Below are 21,462 nucleotides of genomic sequence, written 5' to 3' on the forward strand. Positions count from 1 at the left end.
TGGCATGTAATAATGTATTACGAGTATATGAAATTTTTTTTTTCAGCAACCCGTACAGAGTAAGTACCTACCCGGGGGTGCGGAAAACCTGTCGCCTTTAGCGTCTGAAAACGCCTGGGCCCCTATGCAACGTCACACACTTACTTGATAGTGTACAACAAAAAAAAAAGCAAAAAAAAAAAAAAAGTAATTGCGACAGCCAGCGAAAAACATGAAAAAGCGTCCCTTCTACAAGCTGGAAAAGAAGAAATAGAAAAAGAGGAAGAAGAAAAATGTCAGGGGAAACGCTTCAGCCTAATGGGTGGGCAGCCCTGAGGCTTCCCAATGACAACTTAAAGATTCTGCAGATTGTTCCCCATACGTACGTTGTGCATTCACGGCGACAGGAGTCTGCATAGCAAAACACGAACCCTTGCTGACCGATCCGGGACAACACAGGACAATCTCCCTCGGGAAATACGGCTCCTTCCCGAGCAACCTGATCATCGAGCGACCGTTTAACCTGACATACGAGGTGCAAGACCGGCTGGAGGGCGAGACGTTCTCACGGCTGCGGGTGGTGTCGGCGGCGGAACTCAACGCCGATGCGCTGGCCGACACGACGGGGGACGTTGCGGCGGCGGCCGAGGCGGAGGCGGCCGAGAACGGGACCGGATCCGACGACACGGGCGAGGACGAGGAGCTGACCCTCGTGGACCAGAGCAGCGGACAGGTCGTGGCGCGGTCGAAGCGCGAGCTGCTGCTGGACGAGTCGGCGCGGCAGAAGCTGACGCCCGCCGAGATCGAGGAGCTCAAGCGCAAGGGCGCGTCGGCCGGGCATGATCTCATCGCCAAGCTGCTCCTGTCGCACACGGCCATCGAGCAGAAGACGGGCTACTCGCTGGCCAAGTACAAGCTGCTCAAGACCAAGAAGTACATCCGTCGCTTCACCGTCCTGCCCCTCGACGTACCCCTCCTGGCCCACTGGATGCTCGAGGACAGGGACGCCGCCAAGATTCTGGAGATGCGCCAGGAGTCCATGGCCCTCGTGGGCTGCTGGTCAGACGTGCACTTTACCCCACCTCCCGCCAAGGGCGCCCAGGGCCCTCACGCGGGGAGGTGGCTCGTCGTCGATGATACGGCGGGACTACTTACGGCCTCGCTGGCCGAGCGTATGGGCATCCTTCACCCCAAACCGGATCAGGACGACCAGGACGACCAGACATCACAACTTGAAGACACGACGACGACGACGACGACGACGACGGCAGACGTTCCCCTGAGGCAACAGGAGCAGCAGCAGCAGCCGGGCGAAGAAGTCAAAGCTGTGACCGCCGCCAGGTCCAACAGCAAGCGTCGTATCGACGACCTCGAGATCCCGTACGCACCCAACAACAGCCTCACCATCATCCACCACAACTCGCAGCCCAACCTCTCCGTCCTGCGCTACTTCGACTTTGACCACTCCGACATCAACCCGTCCCCGCCCTACCACCCGCTCTTCACCAACCTGACCAGCCTGTCGTGGCTGCAGCTGGTCGCGCCCGAGGAGGACCCCGCCTACGCCGACGCGCCCGCCGAGGTCGACGCCGAGACGCTCGCCTCGTGGAAGACGAACCAGCGGGGCAACTACCACCGCAAGCGCCGCCGCTGGGCTCGCACGAAGCACATCGTCGACACGACGCTCGCGGGCGGCTTCTCGGGCCTGGCCGTCGCCAGCACCATGGACCCCGTGTCCATCCTGAGGCACACCCTCCCCCTCCTCGCTGGGGGCGCCCCCATCGCCATCTACTCTCAGACCGTCGAGCCTCTGTCCCAGCTGGCGGACTGCTTCAGCGTGGGCCGCCGTGCCGGCTGGGTTGCCAACCCCCCGCCCGAGACCGTCGGCCAGTCTACCGCCGAGCTGGAGCGCTGGGCCGGCAACGAGGAGTTCCCCATAAACCCTACCTTGCTGCTGGGCGCGAGTGTCCAGACCAGCCGCGCCAGGCGCTGGCAGGTGCTCCCCCAACGTACGCACCCTCTCATGACGGAGAGGGGTGGCGCTGAGGGCTACATCTTTACGGGGTGGAGGGCTGTCCCTGTCGAGGGCAAGATTGAGGCCAGGGGCAAGTTTAGGCGCAAGAGGGCTTAGGTTTCTGTTCAGAATAGATAGGATAGAAAGGTCAGGTAAAAAGCATCAATGTGCAATGCCCAAAAATTAAGGGAAGATGAGATCATGCCGGCCGTCAGTCCAGTATGAGTGAGATTGGGAAGGAATCACCGCAAGAGGTGTTTGGCTACTCTGCGTGTTTTGTATCGGGTCTTCTTTTTTTGTTGCCGTTTATATAAGTATGCTCCGTAGCTTCCCCATAGGCTGCTGTCGCTGGCCACCATGTCTCTAGAGAGACTTGCCCATGAACTTTCTCTTGGTAAAGCTGAGCCACCACTTGCTAGGCTTGGCGTCGTCCTCCTCGTACACGCGCGCGAGTAACCTCAACGCCAGCTCCTGCCGCACCTGCGACATGTATTGCCTCAGCTGCTCGGCATCCTGACGGTCTCGCGGGGGCTCGTACATCTATATGGGTCACACACAGCCGATCAGCAATGTCCCCTCCCCCCTGTGCCTCTCTGCCGCAACGAGGTCCGGCAAGGTCTCTGGGCTAGAATTAGAAACGGTCTGACTAGCTTACCTGGTTCAGGGGCCAAGAAGGGTCACCGGGGAGGGCAAAGTTGTTGTCGAGGGCCAGGTTCATGACATCCTTCTGGGCGTCGCGGGCGGAGGCATTGGGCCTGATCTTGGTGAGGCAGTCGCCGACGAAGAGGATGCCGTAGACGAGGAGGCGGTCGGCGGTTCCCTGAATCTCAAAGTTACGGAAGAAAGAGTTTGCGCGGAAGAGGGCGAGGACCTCGTCCAGGACATCGTAGCTCTCGTCGTCCGGGTCGGGCGACTCGCTGAGAGGCAGGGACACGGGGGGCAGGGCGTAGGCCGGGCCGCGGGTCTTGGTGCGTAGAGGGAGGAGAGGGAAGTTCCCGACAAGGCGCGGCGTGTTGGGGTCGTTATTGAAGATGGAGTTGTAGGCCTGGTAGGAAGCCGCAAGGGGCGTGGTCAGTTCAAAGGACTGCATCGTCTTCCTCCCCCCCAAGCTGCTGTCATGGCAGAAGCTCGAGAGCTGAGCTGGCCCGGCCAGCTCCCCCGTCCTGGACACGGCACCAGGACGGGCAACGGAAATCGACAAACACCCGGTTTTGATGTGGTACGTACAGGCATCTTGAACAGCTACTCTGGCGGGGAGTTGGGGATCTCCGCGAAGCTGTATCGGGTTTATAGAGAACCGAAGATGGCCGTCGGTTTGGCGGGGCTCTGCCGGCGGAAGCTGTCGTCGATAGTGTGGGGCCCTTGCAGTGGCTTGGGGAGAGAGTGACGAGACTGGATGCCTCAGGACAGAAACAAATGGCTCAGGTAAAAAGATGTCGACGAGGCTGCAGGCACCGGTGTACGGCTGCCTAGACGGGCGACGCACGTGACCACGCATAATTGGCTTGTGACTCCTAACAAGGCAGTGGCGGGAGAGAGCGACGCGCTCCATTCGCTTTGGCGATGGGAACTGCAGTAGTCTGTACTCGTACTTATGCTAGGAGGGAAATCATGGCCGATGGAGAGAGGGAGATGGGACAGGGACGATTGCCCTTGACAGGCAATATTTCGAATGTGATGCTTTATTATTGGACCGACCCTTGACTGTTAACTACACATCGTACAGTGCATATAGACACTTGTGACCTTTGTATTGGACCCCAAATATTGCCAGAATGCGTACAAGCCCGCCCCGATATCAATGACTGAAGCGAGGGCGGCTAGCGAAACTCACCCACAGCCTTCATCTGCAGCGTATCTTGCTTGCCTGTGGTGTTACGTAGCCACGTATTACTATTACTTGACCATCCATTCACGCCTCTTTGTCTGAGCCTCTCTCCCTCTTCATCTTCCGCACTGTTTCTGCTTCCTTCCGTATCCCTCCCCGTGATATAGTTTCTCTGTTCCCTTTTCTTTTCGCCTCTCTTTCCATCTGGCTCCATGCTCCTCCCGCCGCTACGCTTGCGCCACACTACATCAGCAGCAGCAGCAGCATCAGCTTATTGATTGTTCTCTTTGCCCTCCGTCGCAAGTGTTATCCTGCGCGCGCGTCGTGCTACTACTCCATAACGGAGTAGGCACATCAGGCGACAGGGGGGGCGGCGGGGCCTCTCCTTGTCACGCGTCACCAAGCTGCTCAGTCTATATCAGGAACAAAGAGCCGGCTGTCATCGACTAGATTAGTCGCGGGAGTCGTTGCCAACCCACACCCCACTGCTGCTGCTGCTGCCTTGAAGGCATTCTCACTCGACTCTGACTGATCCTTATAAGAAGTCGACTCCCCCCTCCTCACCCGCTGACGCGACCCCTTACGATTTCGGCGCACATCAGATCGCATCCACCAACATGTCGGCACCGCCTGGTACACAGGTGCCGATTGACCCGGCACTCCTCCGCGAGCAGCACCTGCACGGTTGGCAGTCGGCATCATCGTCGGCGCCGCCACCGACTAAGCGGTGCCGCAGGAGGCGGCCCCCCCGCCGCCCGGCACGGAACTCTCTCTACGACCTGATGCACGAGCATGCGGGAACCTCACTCTTTGTGCGCCCGCTCTTCTGGACAGACGTGCACTCGAGACTGCTGGACGTGCGCTTCCGTGAGCTGGAGCCGTGCGACACGCCGACACCGCACCACGATAGCAGCACAGACACCGCGCCGTCCAAGAACCACATGCGCCCGTCGCCGTCGGTCGTCACGCTCAGCGATGCCCTCACCGAGCTCCTCCTCCCATCTTCCCCCCATCACGGGCCGACTACCAACGCCGTCAAGAAGGTTCTCGAGACCTTGTGGCCCAATGCATTCCGCACACCCCGCCACCTGCCTACCTTTCACCTCCACTTTGGCGACCACGTCTACTACGAGGCCGTCCGGGCGCAGGTCATGTGGGAATACGCGCCTGTCGCCGCCACCGGCCCCGGTCCCACGCCGTCCGAGTCATTGGACTCGTCCGATCGCGCCGACTCGTGCACTCCAAGCTCGACCCCGGTGCCCGGGCCCGAGAGCATATCCGTACCGCAGCGCCGCATACCCATGATGTGCTACCTAGGCAAGTCGCAGCTCGCATCCATGCGCAGAAACATATTTCGAATATCCCCCGGCCCTTATAGCAGCGGGAACGAGCCCGTCTTGCGCCTCCAGAAGCTGCGGTCCAAGATGCTCGTCCCCGCCGACGACGACCAGGACCCTCACATGATTGGCATCTTCCTCGCCATGGCCCAAAAGTACTTTTACGACACGCCCAGTCTCCCAAGCCACCCCTACCGCCTACGGCAGGCCAGGCCGACGTCTCAGCAACGACGCCTGTCGCCACGACCAGAGTTCCACGACATCAAGCTGCGCGTCCTCACGCAGGACAGCGAGACCTGCGAGTTCATCGTCTACACGGCCATCGTGACGGCAGCCTTCCTGCAGCGCTTCCACGACCCCTTCAGCCACCCTGCCGACGGCGGCTCGAGCGCAGGCATGGATATCCAGTACACCAGAGTCCCCGCCTGGCCCATCGTCGGCCTGCGCGAGAGGATGGGCAGAGCTCTGGGCGAGGAGGTCGTCGGCCCCTTTGACCCGAACGACATGGAGATGTGGGGTGACGAGACGGAGATGGAGACGGAGACGGACGCCGAGACGGTCGAGTCATCCTCCAGAATTGTCACCTCGACGAAGCGCAAGCGCGAAGCTCTGAGCGAGGTCGTTCACAACGGCACCTTTGACGGCGATTCGAGCGACGACTCGGATGGTGGTGACGGTGCCGACGAGCCCACCTTTTCCTCGAAGAAGCGTTGTCTAAGCGAAGGCAGCATAGTAGGCGTTGTCATCTGATGCGCCACGCCGCAGATATACTGTACCCCGCCACCTTCTTCATCTTCTCCGTCTCACGAGCCATCGATTTTCTTCCTGCTCCACACACGATGAGCAGCTGGTCTGGACCTGCCGACTGATCAGCCCTTCCTGCACGCGCATGAGCCACGTAGTCTACGCACTGCATCTATCTCTATCCATCATATTGTGTCGATCTCTCTTTGCTCCTCTCGTGGTGGTGGAATGTAGAGGGGAGTTTTCACACCGGGGAGTCTGTGTATGCATCTTCGACGGGCAGTTAGCCGGGCCGAGACAGAACCGACGGCGTCTTCAGCGACACAGCGCATCACGATGTATGGCTCTATGATATGGGCGATATTCTTATCCTTTCGTGTATCTTATCTCTTTTTTCCTTTTTCCTTTTCTTTTCTTCTCTCTTCTTCTTTCTTGATAGAATACCCTTTCGATCTGTCCTGTTTTGTCTGTCGACGGTATCATGACTATTGATAGTAGATCCTGCATGTGCCAAAAGCGCAGGTCTTATTGTTCCATGTGTCTATGTATTCCCGCTTTTCCCAATCTTGGATGACCTCGTCTCTTCTCCATGGAAGGAAAGGAAACCGAATTCGCTGCCCACAAACCCCGCGAGCAGGCATGCGTTGATCGCTGCTGATTCTCTTGTTGTATTTTATTTCGATGCCCTGTCAGATGTGGATAGATCCGACGGGTTTATCTATCATCTATCTGATTCCACCCGGAAACTCTCGTCTGCGCTCCTTTTTCTTCTTCTTGTTCTACTCTTCTTTATATGTAGTATTATTATCAAGTCTCTCTATGGAGGAGTGCTCCGTACAGGATGAAATAGATATAAATGCGACGTGCTGCAACATCTTTGGATGGCGTCGGACAGTATTACCACTCGAGCGATGTACGTTGGTTCCTCGTACACTGCATATGCCGTGGCTTATTACCCCGTCTTTTCTGAAATGCATTGTATGATGCACGATGATGAAGGCTTGTCTTGACATTGCTGATGAGGCTATTTAGCTTTGCTCTGTTATCACGCAGTCTTTTTTGTCTGTTCATCTCGTCGCATCGGCCATGGAGCACATATCTCCGTCCTGGCTGTGGATTCCGAGCTTCCCCTCCTCATCAGTGGTGTAGTATCAATTGGAGGTCATGATTTACATGTACATGCACTCAACAACAAGAGTCTGATACGGAAGAGCAGTTCGGTATTAATAGCCCAGAAAAAAGAATGCTACATTGCATGCTAGGAGTTGCACTTTGCTAACTCATCACTCCCATGACACTACTACTCTGTCATGCTCGCACTCTCAAACAGAAACCGAGACCGAGGAAACCACAATATTACCGCACACATGGATCATCAAGCCTTTGAGTCAACCAACAGGCCGTGCGTGGCCCGCGGATCATGTATTAATATGTTGAAAGGCTTGGCTCGTGGGTTAGGCATGAAGCTGGGCCCCGCTCGCAATATCAATCTTCTCCGGAGTCTGGGAGGTAACATGTAACAGCACGGAGCTAGTCCGGCAGCCGCTCCTTTCATCCTTCTTCTTTTCTGTTTTTTTTCTTCTGTCTTCTTCTTCTGTGCCATGTCCCCATAAAAAGCCGGTATATCGTTTCCCGGGTCATGTTTCTACCTTGCCAAGTGACGTGCGGTAGCCAGTCTGAGACAGCTGATACACAGCTAGGAACGGCAAGACCGGTACAAGCACGACGATGCGATAACGTCCTTTGCAGCATGAAAGTACGAGTATGGTGCTTGCATATTGTCCCCAACAATTACCGATACAATCATGACTACCGTTCCGTGGAAAGAAGAGAAGGCACCCTTGAAAATCCGTATATGTACTAGGCCCCAACCGGCCTACTTATTAGTGTGGTCCGCTAATATGTTAGCTACGAAGTACCATGTATTGTTATTAGTACCGAGAACAACAGACGAGATGAGCGTTTTTTTCTTTTTTTCTTTTTTTTCTTCTTTCTTTTTCTCCTTCCCTTGTTCCACTTTCCTCACTGGGATAGAGAATGTGATGGCCAGCGTGGTGAAAAGCGGGCGCTGTCAGCTACTCGGGACAGCAACTAGCTAGTAATAATAACGAGTTGAAGTGACCCGTTCTTCCCTGTCACAGCCTTGTCCAACTGCTGATGACTTGATCGAGATCAGGTGAACGGATGAGCAGGGGGAAACTGCTCATGAACGCATGAGATCGTCTGCACATGGTTCAGCAATGTTTCGCGTTTTTACTAGGCTTAGGCAGGGATATATATCATTATTACCTATAATATAACACACCCCGCAAGATGTGCCTCTTTCCAATGCCACCGTGGACTTGGGCAGATGACCTGGGGGGGCCGAGACTCCGAGTCATTGCTGGTGGCCAAGCCATGTTACTAAATGATGAGCGTAAGTGTACATTGTATACTGCAGGGTTGAGTGGGAAAGGGCAGAGACTCCCCTCCCCTCCCTATTCGGGTAGTATACTCCGTACAGAAACCCTCAAGTATTATAGCGTAGCGGAACGACGTCCTAACCTAACCCACGACCCACGGGCCTCTCATATATGATATGATGCTCTTCGACACCCATCTACCTGAGCATGTAAGCCACTGCGACGCCTCTTGACCTGAGGAATTGTATCATGGTCGCCAAGCCTCTTCCTGTCCGGTCTGGTCAAGCGCAAGCCTCAGCTTTCCTCTTCCACAATCTAATCCGCTCATTGTACTCCATCTCCCTGTACCGTGTCCTCTCGTCCTGAGGTTTCCCCGTTCTTTCTGTGCCCTTGCATATGCCACTGTCCCCACACTGCTTTCCCTAGGATCTTCCATCCCGCCGGCAGAGACTGAACTGTCTGGTTTTCCCATGCGTGGAATATCGAGTTTTTAGCAATGATCAATACCGGCGTAGCCTGATCTTTGCGTTCCTTCGGTCTAGAGTTCACAAGGTCACGGCCCATCGCCGTTCGTGTGCTTGTGCGTCCCTGCTGCTCATCAAGCGTCATGGGGCTTGTTCATGCTTTGTTCAGAGAGGGTTAAAGTCAGGGGAGGAAGCTACTAGTCGGCATCGAGAGGGACAAGTACCATTCAGAGGCCCACCCGCTCCTGGGGATTTGGTCTGGGATGGGATTCGACCCATACAACAACCCCACCGGTATAAATGAGAGTATAATACTAGCTGCTCAACAAATTCTGGTACTTGTATATCCCCTCCCCGTGTGTCTTATTCACCCTTCAGAATTCTTCTTGGGATTGTCGTGTGTCGGCTTATAGTGATACACACACCGATTCGCCATCCTCTCTTTCGCGCCGATGAAGCTGATGCGCAGTCTTTGGGTGCTCGGAGCCGTTGCCGTGGCCGGTGCCGGGGCCTTCCCGGCCGCGGGACCGGATACCACTGCGGACTCTCCCGAACTGGAAGGTCGGGACATCCTATCGACCACGGTAGACACGCCGGCCGGGACCATTGTCGGGGCTCGTCTCCTAGGCGTCGACTCCTTCCGCGGCATCCCCTACGCCGAGTCCCCCGCCGGTAAGCAGCGGCTCAAGCCGCCCAAGCGCCTCCAGACCAAGCTTGACAACTTTGACGCCAAGGGCATCGCGCCCAGCTGTCCGCAGATGCTCCTGTCCAGCTCGTCCGACGACATCATATCCAAGATCGGGTCGTTTGCGCTGCAGCTGCCCCTCTTCAAGCCCCTGACCGACCCGATCCAGGGCCAGGAGGATTGCCTCAGCGTGACGGTGCAGCGGCCGTCAGACGCCAAGGAGGGCGACGACCTCCCGGTTCTGTACTGGATGTATGGCGGGGCTTTTGAGCTGGGCAGCACAAACGTCTACGACGCCGCCTCGATGCTGAGGCAGGCCAGCCGTCAGGGCCAGCCCTTCATCTTCGTGGCCGTCAACTACCGCGTCGCCGGCTGGGGCTTCCTCCCCGGAGCCGAGGTCCTCGCCGACGGCAGCGCCAACCTCGGCCTGCTGGATCAGCGCATGGGCCTCGAGTGGGTGGCTGACAACATCGCTTCGTTCGGCGGCGACCCGACAAAGGTCACCATCTGGGGCGAGTCGGCCGGCTCCATCTCCGTCTTCGACCAGATGGCCCTGTACGGCGGCGACGTCAGCTACAAGGGCAAGCCCCTCTTCCGCGGTGCCATCATGAACTCGGGCAGCATAATCCCCGCCGAGCCCGTCGACGGCCCCAAGGGCCAGGCCGTGTACGACACCGTAGTCGAGGCGGCCGGGTGCTCCGGCGCAGACGACACCCTCGAGTGTCTGCGAGACGTCGACTACGACACCCTCATGGACGCCATCAACACGCTCCCTGCCTTCATCGGCTACTCGTCCGTCGCCCTGTCCTTCCTGCCCCGACCGGACGGCCGCGTGCTGCCCGACAGCCCCGACGTGCTCGCCAGCTCGGGGCGCTACCACGCCGTTCCCATGATCATCGGCGACCAGGAGGACGAGGGCACCATCCTGTCCCTGTTCCAGTCCAACACCACCAAGACCGACGAGGACATCGTCGACTACCTGTCCACGAATTACTTCCACGGCGCCAGCGACGAGACCCTCACGGCGCTGGTCAGCTCCTACGAGGACACCAAGGCTATGGGCAGCCCCTTCCGCACCGGAATTCTCAACGAGCTGTACCCCGGATTCAAGCGTCTCGCCGCCATATTGGGCGATCTCGTCTTCACCCTCACCCGTCGCTATTTCCTCGACCTCGCCACCAGCGCGAACCCCGAAACCCCTGCCTGGTCGTACCTCGCCTCGTACTACCACAACACGCCCGTCATCGGGACCTGTCACGCGTCCGACATCGCTCAGTTTTTCTTCAACGCCATCCCCGACCCCGCCGGCATGGCTCACCGCACCTACTACTACAACTTCATCAACAATCTCGACCCCAACGTCGGCAACGATGACCACCCCCACTGGCCCCAGTGGTCCGAGAACCGAGAGCTCCTGTGGTTCGAGAACCTGGTCAAGGTCGGTTATCTGGATGACGATTTCAGGGAAGACTCGGCCCGCATCATTTCTGAGAATGCGGCCGAACTGCATATTTGATTTGCTCGGTCAGAGGTACCATTGATATATCAAGACTATACCTTGTGACTTCACATGTATGATTTACTCCATGTTCGACTTTAATCTGCCAATGGCGATGGTTACCTGGCATTGCGATACATACACACGCATATATACATATATATGTATGCATGTATGTATATTCCTGTATTATATTCTCCTTCTAGATGTTCATGTCTCTACATGCGCAGACCAATGCTATTTAATCAGATCTCTACGTTGCAATAATTGAAGCATCACCATGATACTTTTATTTCACTACCCTAGACCACTTTCTAATCCATGTCAACCCTTCTGTATTTACACTAGACATGAACGAGGTTAGTCTGTTGTGCATTCATGTTTCCATCACCGCTTCGTTTGACTGAACGTTTGTATAGCTTCTGAACAGCAACCACTCTTCGATAAAGTTACCTTGCTGGGCTCTTGGCTTTCATGCCGGAAGGCGTTGTTGTTACATCCTTGAGGACCTTGTCTGACGACGTGCATGCATCAAGGCATTCTCATGCAGGGCTTGCGTATAGTAAACTCTGTATACAGCTGGGAGGCCTCCCAGAGTCGTGAGTTCCATCTTTCAGGAACCTGACATGTGATGGCAGAGAAGGGCTTCATTCGGCACGCGACGTAGTGAGATCCGAATATAATGTCGGATCAGCCGTTCCAGGTATTGGTAACAGCGAGGACGCTTAGTATCGAAAGCCGACCGTCCTTTTCATGGCCAGTGGCCTTCATGTAGAAGATATGGGCTTGCAAGCTTGTGAAGTTAAGCCCAGCGTTGTAGTGTTACCCGTTCATGAATGGGCAACTGGACTGTACTGATGTGTAACATAGGGTTGTTCGTATCCGCGTCCAAGGTAGACATGGTCAATACCGACGATTTCAAGGATCCTTTCCATTAGGAGCGGCCGGGGGCATACGGCCCATCTCAACTAAGCCATACAAAAGCTTTGATGAGGGATGTTGACGGTTCCAGGAAAGACACGACACGTTCACTTATCCTCAGACCAGCTTTCCTATTTAGCGTCTTGTCAACCAGGCTGGAAATGTGGCATACATCCACAGAAATTGAATCCTTCTCATGTCAGGCCGATGCTACCGATCTGAGGCACATAACACCAGACGGATGCCAAATACAGATTTTCCTTTGTTCATGATCAATCGGTTATCACTATAGGAGAGAAGGAAGAAGGGACACAAGAAGAGACCGTGCACACTGATAAGCGAGATTTACTCGGTAATTGCAATGTAAGTGCATGACTTATCACTTTATGATGGGACTGACAATAGGAGATATTGATGACGGTATATTGTGGGAGTATATGGTATCCTTTATAATGAGAATATCTATAGTAGAGGTACTTATAGGATTCTAGGCCTGTACATATATTATTAGATAGAGGGAGGAGCGTTGCGTAAGTGTTACTTATGCCATGTCTCTTTCCAACCTCGTGACTTATCTTGGCTATAACATGTCAGGGCCCTACATATATCACAGTACAGCTCGAGTATATGACTGATACTAGCAGGTCCTATCTTGTTGATCCCTGTACTTGTACGGAGTACTACTCCGTATCATCACGAGTAACAATGATGACAATGTGGAGAAGGCCCTGACTTGACTTCAGTTGCAAGGTCCATCGAGGCGGTAGGCAGACTTGACCAGCATAACATTACCACGTACGCGGGGTCTGCCTGCATGTGTCAGCTGCTATTATGCACGGATTCGTATCGTCATCCCGGCAGTTGGCTAGTTTATATAGCAATAAGTAGTAGCCGTCTCGTATCCAGCCCTGCGAACTGGAACCGTAATGGTAGGGTGCATAAACATTACTATCACACCCACTCGTAGGGTCTACGATCAATGTCTATCCCCTATCCCCTTCCTATAGTCTTGAACACGTATATGTAGCCCAGGATGGCAAATTGAGACTATATGCCAGCCTCCTACCTGAAACCCGGCAGCCATACTATACGCTGTAGCACACGTGTCGGTCAATTTTACCGAAATAATAAAGTTGTTTTTATTTTTCTCTGTGTTCCCGACCCCTGAACCAAAGGTATAGATCATGTCTCACCCGCGCGTAAACCCTATGCACTCATACTGCTGGTCTTGGTGGTTTTGCGTATGCGCAATCGCTTGATCTAGTTCACGCACCTTCATGTTGGAGGTGAGACGGCCCATTGGGCCTGACGTGTCCTCGATCCCGACGCCTCCCTTGCAAGCATTTGCACTCTTCATCATCGTTTTCTTTACCGGTCTGGCTTTCTTCGTCTATTGCCTTCGGGTATATTCGAGAATCCGACTGCACACATGGGGTATCGGTACGTGCTTTTACTTACTCCTGCTTTCTTCCTACCCCGCGCCGATCCCGGACGGTGAAAAAAATGATAGCTGACAAGACATCTCCTAGATGATGTATTGATGACCGTGGCTATGCTGTGTTCCTGTCTCATGTTACCTCCATTCTACCTTTGTGAGTGCACATACAAAACTTCCACCCCGTTTCCAGTCAGGGAACGGTGGCTGGGATTGGACCTTTGAAGATGATGGTTGTGTTCTGATTCGTGTCGACAGACATCAAGTTGAACTACTTCGGGTGGAAAGCAAAGGATGTGCCAGAATTCGACCCCCAACCGGGCTTGTGGTGGTTCTACATGGCGCAGATACTCTACAACCCTGTCCTTGCCCTGGTTAAGGCCTCGATTCTGGTCTTCCTGCTGCGACTAGTGGAGCAGTCGACGCGGGTTCGCTGGGCTATTGAGTTTCTAAACGCCTTCAACGCTCTCCAGTGTGTTGCCGTCTTCCTCGTTGCCATTTTTCAGTGTCTTCCCGTCAAGGCGAACTGGGACCAGACCTTGAGAGCAGACCCCGACACGAGATGCATCGGCAACTCGTTCCACATTATAAGCTCATCCATTACACTCCTGACAGATATCGTCATTGCGGCTCTCCCTGTCTGGATATTCATGCGTCTCAATATGCCCTGGACAACCAAGATGGCTGCGATGGGCTTCTTCCTACTCGGTATCATGTAAGTATCCAAAGGTCTCCCACGTTGCCGAAGAAAGAGAAGAAGAGCAGGGGGAGAGAGAGGCCACGGCCAGCTGACCTTGTACCACCAGCGTGACGGTCATAGGAATAGTGCGCCTTCTGAACGTTGTCAAGCTACTTTACTTTCCCGAGGAAATTGGTGACCGTTATCATAGTATCGCCATCACGTTGAATACCGTCGAGGTCAATGTTGCCATCATATCAGCCTCAGCACCCGCGTTGCATACCCTGCTCCGAGACTGTCTACCCCACTGTTTCGCCGGCGACAGTAGCCGGCGCAGTCAGGGTAATGGTGCACCGGTCGAGAGCAAGGCATCCTTCGAGAATCAAAGCGACGACACCGGCTCGCAGCCTGCCCCCGACCACGGAAATGTTGGAATTCATCTTGATCCGGTCGGCCGGAAGTTCCGCCAGCAACTCGCCGACGTTCGCAGCATCAGCTCTGCGGGATCTGAGGATGGCATCATGGGCCACAGTGGGATTTTATGTACTACCGATATCCGAATCCAGTACCACAATGACCAGATTCACGGCTCCGAAACTAAGGATGGGGTTGCCAGCAGCATGCAGGAATCCGAAAACAAGGGATGCGGCGGTTAGGAGGCTGCAGATTCAAAACAGAACATTCCTCGGGGGGGGTTCGAGGTTTTCAGTTGGAGAGATACCGATACGCAACGCACTTGAATTGATTCTTAATATACACGCTAGTGACCCGGCGGACTGAGATTGTTACCCCTAGAGCGTGAGATACGTGAGAATCCTTCGCCAGAGAGGCTTAGAATGGTAGTCATCCAAGGCAGAAAGTTCCTCCTCCGTTAGATAGCGTCGTCCACTCAAGAGGTCAGCCATCTTTGGGTTCTGGAACCTTGTACGGAAGTAAAATTTATATCCGATAAAGGCCGTGAAGAACAGTGGCATACAGAGCATCGTCTCAAAGAATGCTTCGGCACTCGGCGGGCTGCCAATCGGGCTGGCAGAAGTATAGATGGTGCAGGCGAAGGTGAAGAGCGTAGCGAGGAACAGAAAAGCAGGTGCAAGAGGAAACCAGCGAAGCCGGAAGGCGTGGGGCAACTGTAGGGCGGGATCGTTCTGGGCCTCGAGAGCGCGATGCATGCACCAGTTGGTGATGGGGATGGTGAGCCATGCAAAGAATGTCGTCGTGGCCGAGACTGAGCTGAACCATGTGAAAGCCGTGGCGCCACCGGTGGAGGTGTTGATGTAAGTCATGATGATGCTCACTACCGCGCAACAGATGTTGGAGTAGACGGGGCGGCCCAACCTGTCCACCTTGCCAAAGATTGCAGGGAACATGCCCATGCGGCCCATGGCCGTCTGGATGCGAGATGCCGTGAACATGGACTCCGACCCGATGCCGGTCAGGCCAACGAGCAGGAGTACGTTGACAATGTCGGGCAGCACACTGATCCCGACCCTGTTGAATGCAATGATGAACGGAGAACGTACGAGCTGGTTCCCGTCAGCAAGGAGAGCTGGATCCATGTGAGGGACGAGAACGGTGATGTAAACACATGCGGAAATATAGATAGTGATGATGCGGATAAAGAGGTTCCTGCAAGCCCGGGGGAGCTCCCAGCGCGGAAAGGCAGACTCGCCTGACGATATGCCGATGATCTCCTGGCCTCCCGTAGCCCAGGCGGCCAGGATGAAGACAATGGCAACCCCCTTGAATCCGTTGGGGAAGGCCACCAAGGAATCGTAGTTGTAACCTCGGTCAACGGCATCGCCTCCAAATCCGCAGCAGATGATGAGCATGACGAAGAGGACAACAAACGTGATGGTAACCTTCATGGCTCCCGTGAAGAACTCGAACTCGGCAAATACCCAGTTTGGCAGGGCGTGCTGCCCCAGGACAACGACCAGGTAGATGGTGTACCATGCGGCATCAGGCACCTCGGACGTCCAGTAAGAGGCCACCACAGGAAATACAGCACCCTCGGCGGCGACAACGGTCAAGGCCCCAAACCATTCGCAGAATCCGATGGCGAAACCCAGGGCAGGGTCCACGAAGCGCGTGGCGTGGTCGATGAAGGAGCCACTCGTGGGGAAGAGGCATTGCGCCTCGGCTAGGATGTTCATCATGAACAAGGCCATGATACAGATAAGCCCATAGCCGATGAGCATGCCTGAAGCAGAGCCATAACGCAGGGCCTGGTTTTTTTTTCCCCAAGTCAGTCACGAACTTCCCGGGAGTTCATCGCGGTCGGGAAACGATCTAGTCACGAACCTTTCCACTGGAGATGTAGATTCCCGATCCAATGTTGGCACCCAGCGCAATCATCTGCATATGCCGAGTGCCAAACGTCCGGCGAAGTTGTCCACAGGGTGCTACCTGACGAGCACCGGCGACGGCATACTCCTCGCCTTGTTCGATAGGAATAGTCGTCTTAAGAACCTCTCCATTGGCCTCGTCTGACGTGTGACGAGACACCACAGCGCTGACCTTTTCGATATCACCCATCATAATTTGCGCATTCAACTGAATAGGCGCCTGGGTATAAGATGTGGACATGGACTACACACACTCAAGTACTGGGCTTCCGCTCATATACACCACGTTATAGACCCTCCCCCCCCCCCCCCCCCCCCCCCCCCCCCCCCCTCCTCGGGGCATACACACACAACCTACCAATTAGACTAAGGGACTGATGGATTATTGAAGAACTCGATAAAGATGGCGTATCTCAGCATGGGAATTTCGATCGAGGACGGTTTGGTTTATCAGGTGGGCGATACAAATTCGTGTAATCCGATTGGCCTATAACGCCGAATCCGATTACAGACGCCGCCCGGTCCATTCAGGGACTGAAGAGACCAACCCTCGGTATCACTGTCCTGATATCAATGATAACCGGCAGATTATTATAGGACTACACCCCTCATTGTACGGGCTGCTATTGAAGAAGAGAATCGATGGCAGCGTGGCCCAGGTTCATCACACTCCCGAATCCCCGGTACGTTCGACGTCCGCGCTCGCTCGTCACTCCCGCCGTCGACTTCTTTCTCCCCCGACGATAAGAAGTTTCCGCACGATACGGGAAAGGATCGAGCTCTCCGCACCGCGTAGACATCCGTCCCCACGTGAATGCGGAGTACAAGATTCAGCAGGCCAACATGGGATCTGAACAGAGGAGGCAAACCCGACGGCTGGCATGGTAGTCTCAACCCTTCGCAACGAAATGGCGGCCTACATATTACATATACTAATGTGGGGAATCTGCAATGTAGCTCTCAGTGCCACATGCGCAAGGTAAACATGGAAGTTCTTCAACACGAGCGGAGCCAGACTCTTGTTAATATCACTGGACATGGTATTAACGAGACTGATCTCAGGTTCGGTGCGATGCGGCGTCAGGCCAAACCTGCTCCGGATGCCGCTCTTCTGGCGTTCAGTGTGTTCCTCATGAGAAGAGAAGACGCAATGTAAGTCATGTGTACACGTATATGCATGCAGTATCAGTACTAACAGGTAACTGGCATGGCAGCGAGGGCCTCTAAAACCAGACTCTCTCCCATCCATATTGCCAACACCAGCACAATGTCCATCCCCGACAACTTCCGGAAATCCAAAGAACCAGAGTCCGATAACTTTGATGTCCGACACGCCGACGCAGAAGCCTGAAGGGATCTTGAACTCCTATGTTGGGCGCGCAGCCGCCACGCTGTCATCGGTACAGGATGCGCCACGCCATGTTGACGTGAAGAGTCACCTCGTCGAGATGCTCTCACAAGAAGATATTGACCAACGGGTGATGCAGAAAGGAGTCCGGTAAGACTTGGCGCCTTTCCCCCTTTGAGTTCGACTTTCTGGGAAAGCTGAGAGGTTATATGGCAGCATCGTCTACGTCGGACAAGAGTACTCCAACGTCAATTATCTGCTCCGGAACCGTGCACGCAACCAGGCCGCCTATCACTTCCCGGCAAACCAGATCTCGCGAGAGTACACCGGTCATGAGCTGTACCGGATCCCGCGAGAGGCCTTCACCATGCCCTCCCCCGAGCTGGTCGATGAGCTTCTGGGAAGTTATTTCCGACATGTCAACCCGGGATTCCCGATCCTCGACGAGGACATCTTCATGGCACAGTACCGGAATAAGGACCCCGCTAACCCCCCGAGTCTGTTGGTGCTCCAGGCTGTCCTCCTAGTCGGAGCGCACGTATCGAGAGACCGACCGGATCGCGATGATTTGAAGGTGGCCTTCTTCCGTCGCGCAAAGATGCTCTTCGACGCCAGATTCGAGTGGAACCGGGACGTCGTCGTACAAGCCGCCCTTCTTCTCACATGGCACTCCGAAGGCGTGGAAGACATCGGGGCGAACTCTTACCACTGGGTGGGCGTCGCTGCGAGGACTGCACAAGGACTGGGGATGCACCGCGACACGGGTCCCACCACTCTAGTGGCCCACGACAAGAGACTCTGGAAGAGGCTGTGGTGGATCTTGTTCCAGTTTGACGTCCTCGTATCACTGTCATACGGACGTCCCCAGGCCATTAACCTGGACGATTGTGATGTCCCTGAGCTGGGTCCCGCAGACTTTGACCACTTGGGGGAAAATGTCGACGCGGATTTTCTGATCCATCAAACGCAGCTTTGTTGTGTCATATCGAGAGCCGTTAAGAGGACCTATGGCTTGAAAGCCTCCCCCCCTCATAGAAGGGCGGCTCTGGTAGAGGCAGACAGGATGTTGGCTAGGTGGATATCGCGTCTTCCTGTTAGTCTTAGGCGAGCTGGCGATCAGCAGAATGCATCGTTCTGGCAGGCGGTCCTTCATATCAACTACAATAACTTTTTGATTCTCTTACACAGGCCTCCGCCGCGTCCAGCGTCGATACCCGGAGCCAATAAACAGGATGATATGAGTATGCCCTTTCCTCCGTACGCCGTGACCACGGTGCAAACATATACTATTGAACTGACGGTGCCTATCAGAAATCTGCTTTGATGCCGCGACAACCATGGCTTCCCTCTTTGAGACGATTGTGGCCCAAGGCCGTCTGCGCTATATGAACTTCTTTGCCGTAGATGCCCTCTTTACAGGCTTAATTCAGCTGAGTGCCGAGATGCGGGGGGTCAACCCGATATTGTCGGCGAATGCAAAAACGATATTCGACTCTGCACTTGGCATTTTGCACTCCCTATCGGAGTACTGGCTGAACGGAGAGATGATACTCAGACTGTTCAGAGATACCTCCGAGAATCTACGACAGCAACTTCAAATAGGTGAGAGAACAATCGGAGGGGATCATCGGGAAGATTCCACAAACAGCGAGTCGGCCATGACTGCCGCTGAGCCTCAACCCGATAAAGCTGCCGGGTGTAGCAGTATTGACTGGGGATCTGGGATGGACCTGACTCATGCTGCTATGCTCAATGACCAGCTGGACTGGTCCAACATGTACTGGGAACAGTCAGGGTTCACATCACTTAGTCCCTTTACAAACATGACCCCATGACACTGTTGTTCACAATGTTCTTTTGTTGAGCGATAAGTGGCATTTCAATCGAGTACGAAACCTTGTCTACACAGCCATCATGCCCTTGTGCTTCTCTAGAAACTTGGTAACACACTCTACAAAGCGGTCGAGCTCCTCGTCGGGCGTTCCGAGGATGAGAGCGATCGACCCGCGACGTGTGATCCAAAAGCCAAGCTCGGTCATTTCAAACCAGAAGATATCCTTTAGATCCCACCGCTCCTCGATGTCGGCAATGGACTTGATATCCTGAATTCCTGTGTCGGAGAAATGGATTGCCCACACAGATCCACGTCCCGTAAAAGACGCCTTGGTGCCCTTGGTGACCCCCTGAAGCTTGGCGAGGTACTTCTCGCCCTTGGAATTGAAGGCGGCACTGGCCTCTGGGGTGAGAACCTTTGACAGCCCAGCGTATCCGGCATACATGGTCATGGTATTGTTGTTGAAAGTGCCCGAGTGGGACAAGGAACCGGGTGTGCGTGGGTCATACGCAGCCATGATGTCCTCCCGTCCGCCAAAAGCCCCAAAAGAAAACCCTCCACCAAGGTACTTCCCAAACGAGGTCAAGTCAGGCTTGAGGCCCAGAATGCTCTGGAGGCCTCCAGGAGAAAGTCTGGATGTCATGACCTCGTCCAGGAGGAAGACGGCGCCTGCCTTTTTGGCTGAGACTTGGACCTGCAGGAGGAACTCTTCCGTGCCGAGGATACAGCCTCCCGCTCCCTGCATACCCTCGACCATGACGGCGGCGACGTCTGGCGTGTTCTCGATGGTATGTCTAGCTCCGTCCACGTCGTTGTACTTGCCGACGATCCAGTCGCCCTTATCAACGTTGTTGGGGGCCACCGTGCCGTCACCAAAGGAGAAAACGGCACCGTGGTAGGCGCCATCGAAAACGACGACCTTGGTCTTGCCGGTAAAGTGCTTGGCGGCGTTCAGGGCATGGAGATTAGCTTCGGTCCCGGAGTTTGTGAAGCGGACGCGCTCGAGGGTGAACCGAGAACACATGAGCTCGGCGTGCTTCTGCTCCTGCACAATGGTAGAACCTAGGTTGAGCCCTACGTTGTCAAAGGTCGAGACAATGGCCTCGCGGATCACTGGGTGAGAGTGGCCGTAGATCCCGGCGGTTAGTTCGCCCACCATATCGGTGTACCTGCATTAGACAACGTCAGCCATCTTGAATGTTATGACAGAGGTCAATACATCGAATCCGTACTTGTGGTCATCCTCATCCCACACAAACGGCCCTCGGCCCCGCTTCATGACCAGGGGAAACGGCGACGTGTGAAGGAGCGTCCGGGTGTTCCCTCCCGGCAGGTTGTTGACGGCTATCTCATACTGTCTCTTGGAGACCGGGTTCCTCTCAGTGAACCGGGCCACTGCCGATGCGAGCCTCTTGCAGACTTCCTCATCTGCGGGGGCTGCAGAGACTGCAGGTAACTTGGACGCTGGAGGGACCTCTGCATCCTGCGACGTGACGGCGACAGGCGCCATTATCTCGATGTATACTGCTAGGACAGTAAGATGTGATGAGGTTTTTCTCCCTTGGACAGGTCAGATGATCGAAGCAGACTAGAAGAGTCCCCCCCCTTTTATCGTTTAACCTCTTAGTTACACAGATACATGTGACTCCGGGGGTTCGTCCATCGTATGCAGTGCATCAATGCCCCGTTGATGTAAGCTCGATGTCAACCTCCGCTTTTCCAGACAGCTAGTACTATCTTGTTTCATCAACCCAACCAGCACTCTTTTCAATCCATGAATCAATTGGATCTCGTGAGCCTGTTAGGCCGCCACGCTTCACTCTTATCGCCTGAATCTCGGCGATATCAGGCCCATGTCCACCTCCAACAGAGCAGCCCGACGTGCCCGGCGCTAATGGCCAATCGTTCCCCGTACCCCCCCCCCCCCCCCCCCCCCCCCCCCCCCCCCC

General features: G+C 55.0%; 8 protein-coding genes across 8 annotated transcripts; 5 read left to right on the top strand and 3 right to left on the bottom strand.

Moving 5' to 3' along the window:
- Positions 1–272: 272 nt before the first annotated feature.
- Positions 273–2,110, top strand: GMORB2_1539 (tRNA (adenine58-N1)-methyltransferase non-catalytic subunit; the record flags this gene model as incomplete). Its single annotated transcript, XM_035463521.1, has 2 exons — positions 273–361; positions 439–2,110. The coding sequence occupies 2 exons, from the start codon at positions 273–275 to the stop codon at positions 2,108–2,110; spliced, it is 1,761 nt and encodes a 586-aa protein (XP_035320352.1).
- Positions 2,111–2,356: 246 nt separating this feature from the next.
- On the bottom strand, positions 2,357–3,226 carry GMORB2_1540 (actin related protein 2/3 complex, subunit 3; the record flags this gene model as incomplete). The annotated part of the gene is made up of 3 exons (XM_035463522.1): positions 2,357–2,533; positions 2,649–3,038; positions 3,221–3,226. The coding sequence occupies 3 exons, from the start codon at positions 3,224–3,226 to the stop codon at positions 2,357–2,359; spliced, it is 573 nt and encodes a 190-aa protein (XP_035320353.1).
- Positions 3,227–4,438: 1,212 nt separating this feature from the next.
- GMORB2_1541 (uncharacterized protein) lies at positions 4,439–5,908 on the top strand (the record flags this gene model as incomplete). The annotated part of the gene is made up of 1 exon (XM_035463523.1): positions 4,439–5,908. One exon carries the CDS (start codon positions 4,439–4,441, stop codon positions 5,906–5,908), a length of 1,470 nt encoding a protein of 489 aa, XP_035320354.1.
- A 3,312-nt stretch (positions 5,909–9,220) lies between these two features.
- On the top strand, positions 9,221–10,969 carry GMORB2_1542 (Carboxylesterase type B; the record flags this gene model as incomplete). Its single annotated transcript, XM_035463524.1, has 1 exon — positions 9,221–10,969. The coding sequence occupies one exon, from the start codon at positions 9,221–9,223 to the stop codon at positions 10,967–10,969; it is 1,749 nt and encodes a 582-aa protein (XP_035320355.1).
- Positions 10,970–13,149: 2,180 nt separating this feature from the next.
- GMORB2_1543 (uncharacterized protein) lies at positions 13,150–14,642 on the top strand (the record flags this gene model as incomplete). Its single annotated transcript, XM_035463525.1, has 3 exons — positions 13,150–13,366; positions 13,566–14,022; positions 14,114–14,642. The coding sequence occupies 3 exons, from the start codon at positions 13,150–13,152 to the stop codon at positions 14,640–14,642; spliced, it is 1,203 nt and encodes a 400-aa protein (XP_035320356.1).
- A 135-nt stretch (positions 14,643–14,777) lies between these two features.
- Positions 14,778–16,524, bottom strand: GMORB2_1544 (uncharacterized protein; the record flags this gene model as incomplete). The annotated part of the gene is made up of 2 exons (XM_035463526.1): positions 14,778–16,211; positions 16,288–16,524. 2 exons carry the CDS (start codon positions 16,522–16,524, stop codon positions 14,778–14,780), a joined length of 1,671 nt encoding a protein of 556 aa, XP_035320357.1.
- A 792-nt stretch (positions 16,525–17,316) lies between these two features.
- GMORB2_1545 (uncharacterized protein) lies at positions 17,317–19,514 on the top strand (the record flags this gene model as incomplete). The annotated part of the gene is made up of 3 exons (XM_035463527.1): positions 17,317–17,452; positions 17,859–18,920; positions 18,991–19,514. 3 exons carry the CDS (start codon positions 17,317–17,319, stop codon positions 19,512–19,514), a joined length of 1,722 nt encoding a protein of 573 aa, XP_035320358.1.
- A 66-nt stretch (positions 19,515–19,580) lies between these two features.
- On the bottom strand, positions 19,581–21,023 carry GMORB2_1546 (glutamate-1-semialdehyde 2,1-aminomutase; the record flags this gene model as incomplete). The annotated part of the gene is made up of 2 exons (XM_035463528.1): positions 19,581–20,682; positions 20,746–21,023. The coding sequence occupies 2 exons, from the start codon at positions 21,021–21,023 to the stop codon at positions 19,581–19,583; spliced, it is 1,380 nt and encodes a 459-aa protein (XP_035320359.1).
- Positions 21,024–21,462: the final 439 nt, after the last annotated feature.

The sequence above is a fragment of the Geosmithia morbida genome, assembly GCF_012550715.1.
Source record: "Geosmithia morbida isolate 1262 chromosome Unknown scaffold_10, whole genome shotgun sequence".
NCBI lineage: Eukaryota > Fungi > Ascomycota > Sordariomycetes > Hypocreales > Bionectriaceae > Geosmithia > Geosmithia morbida.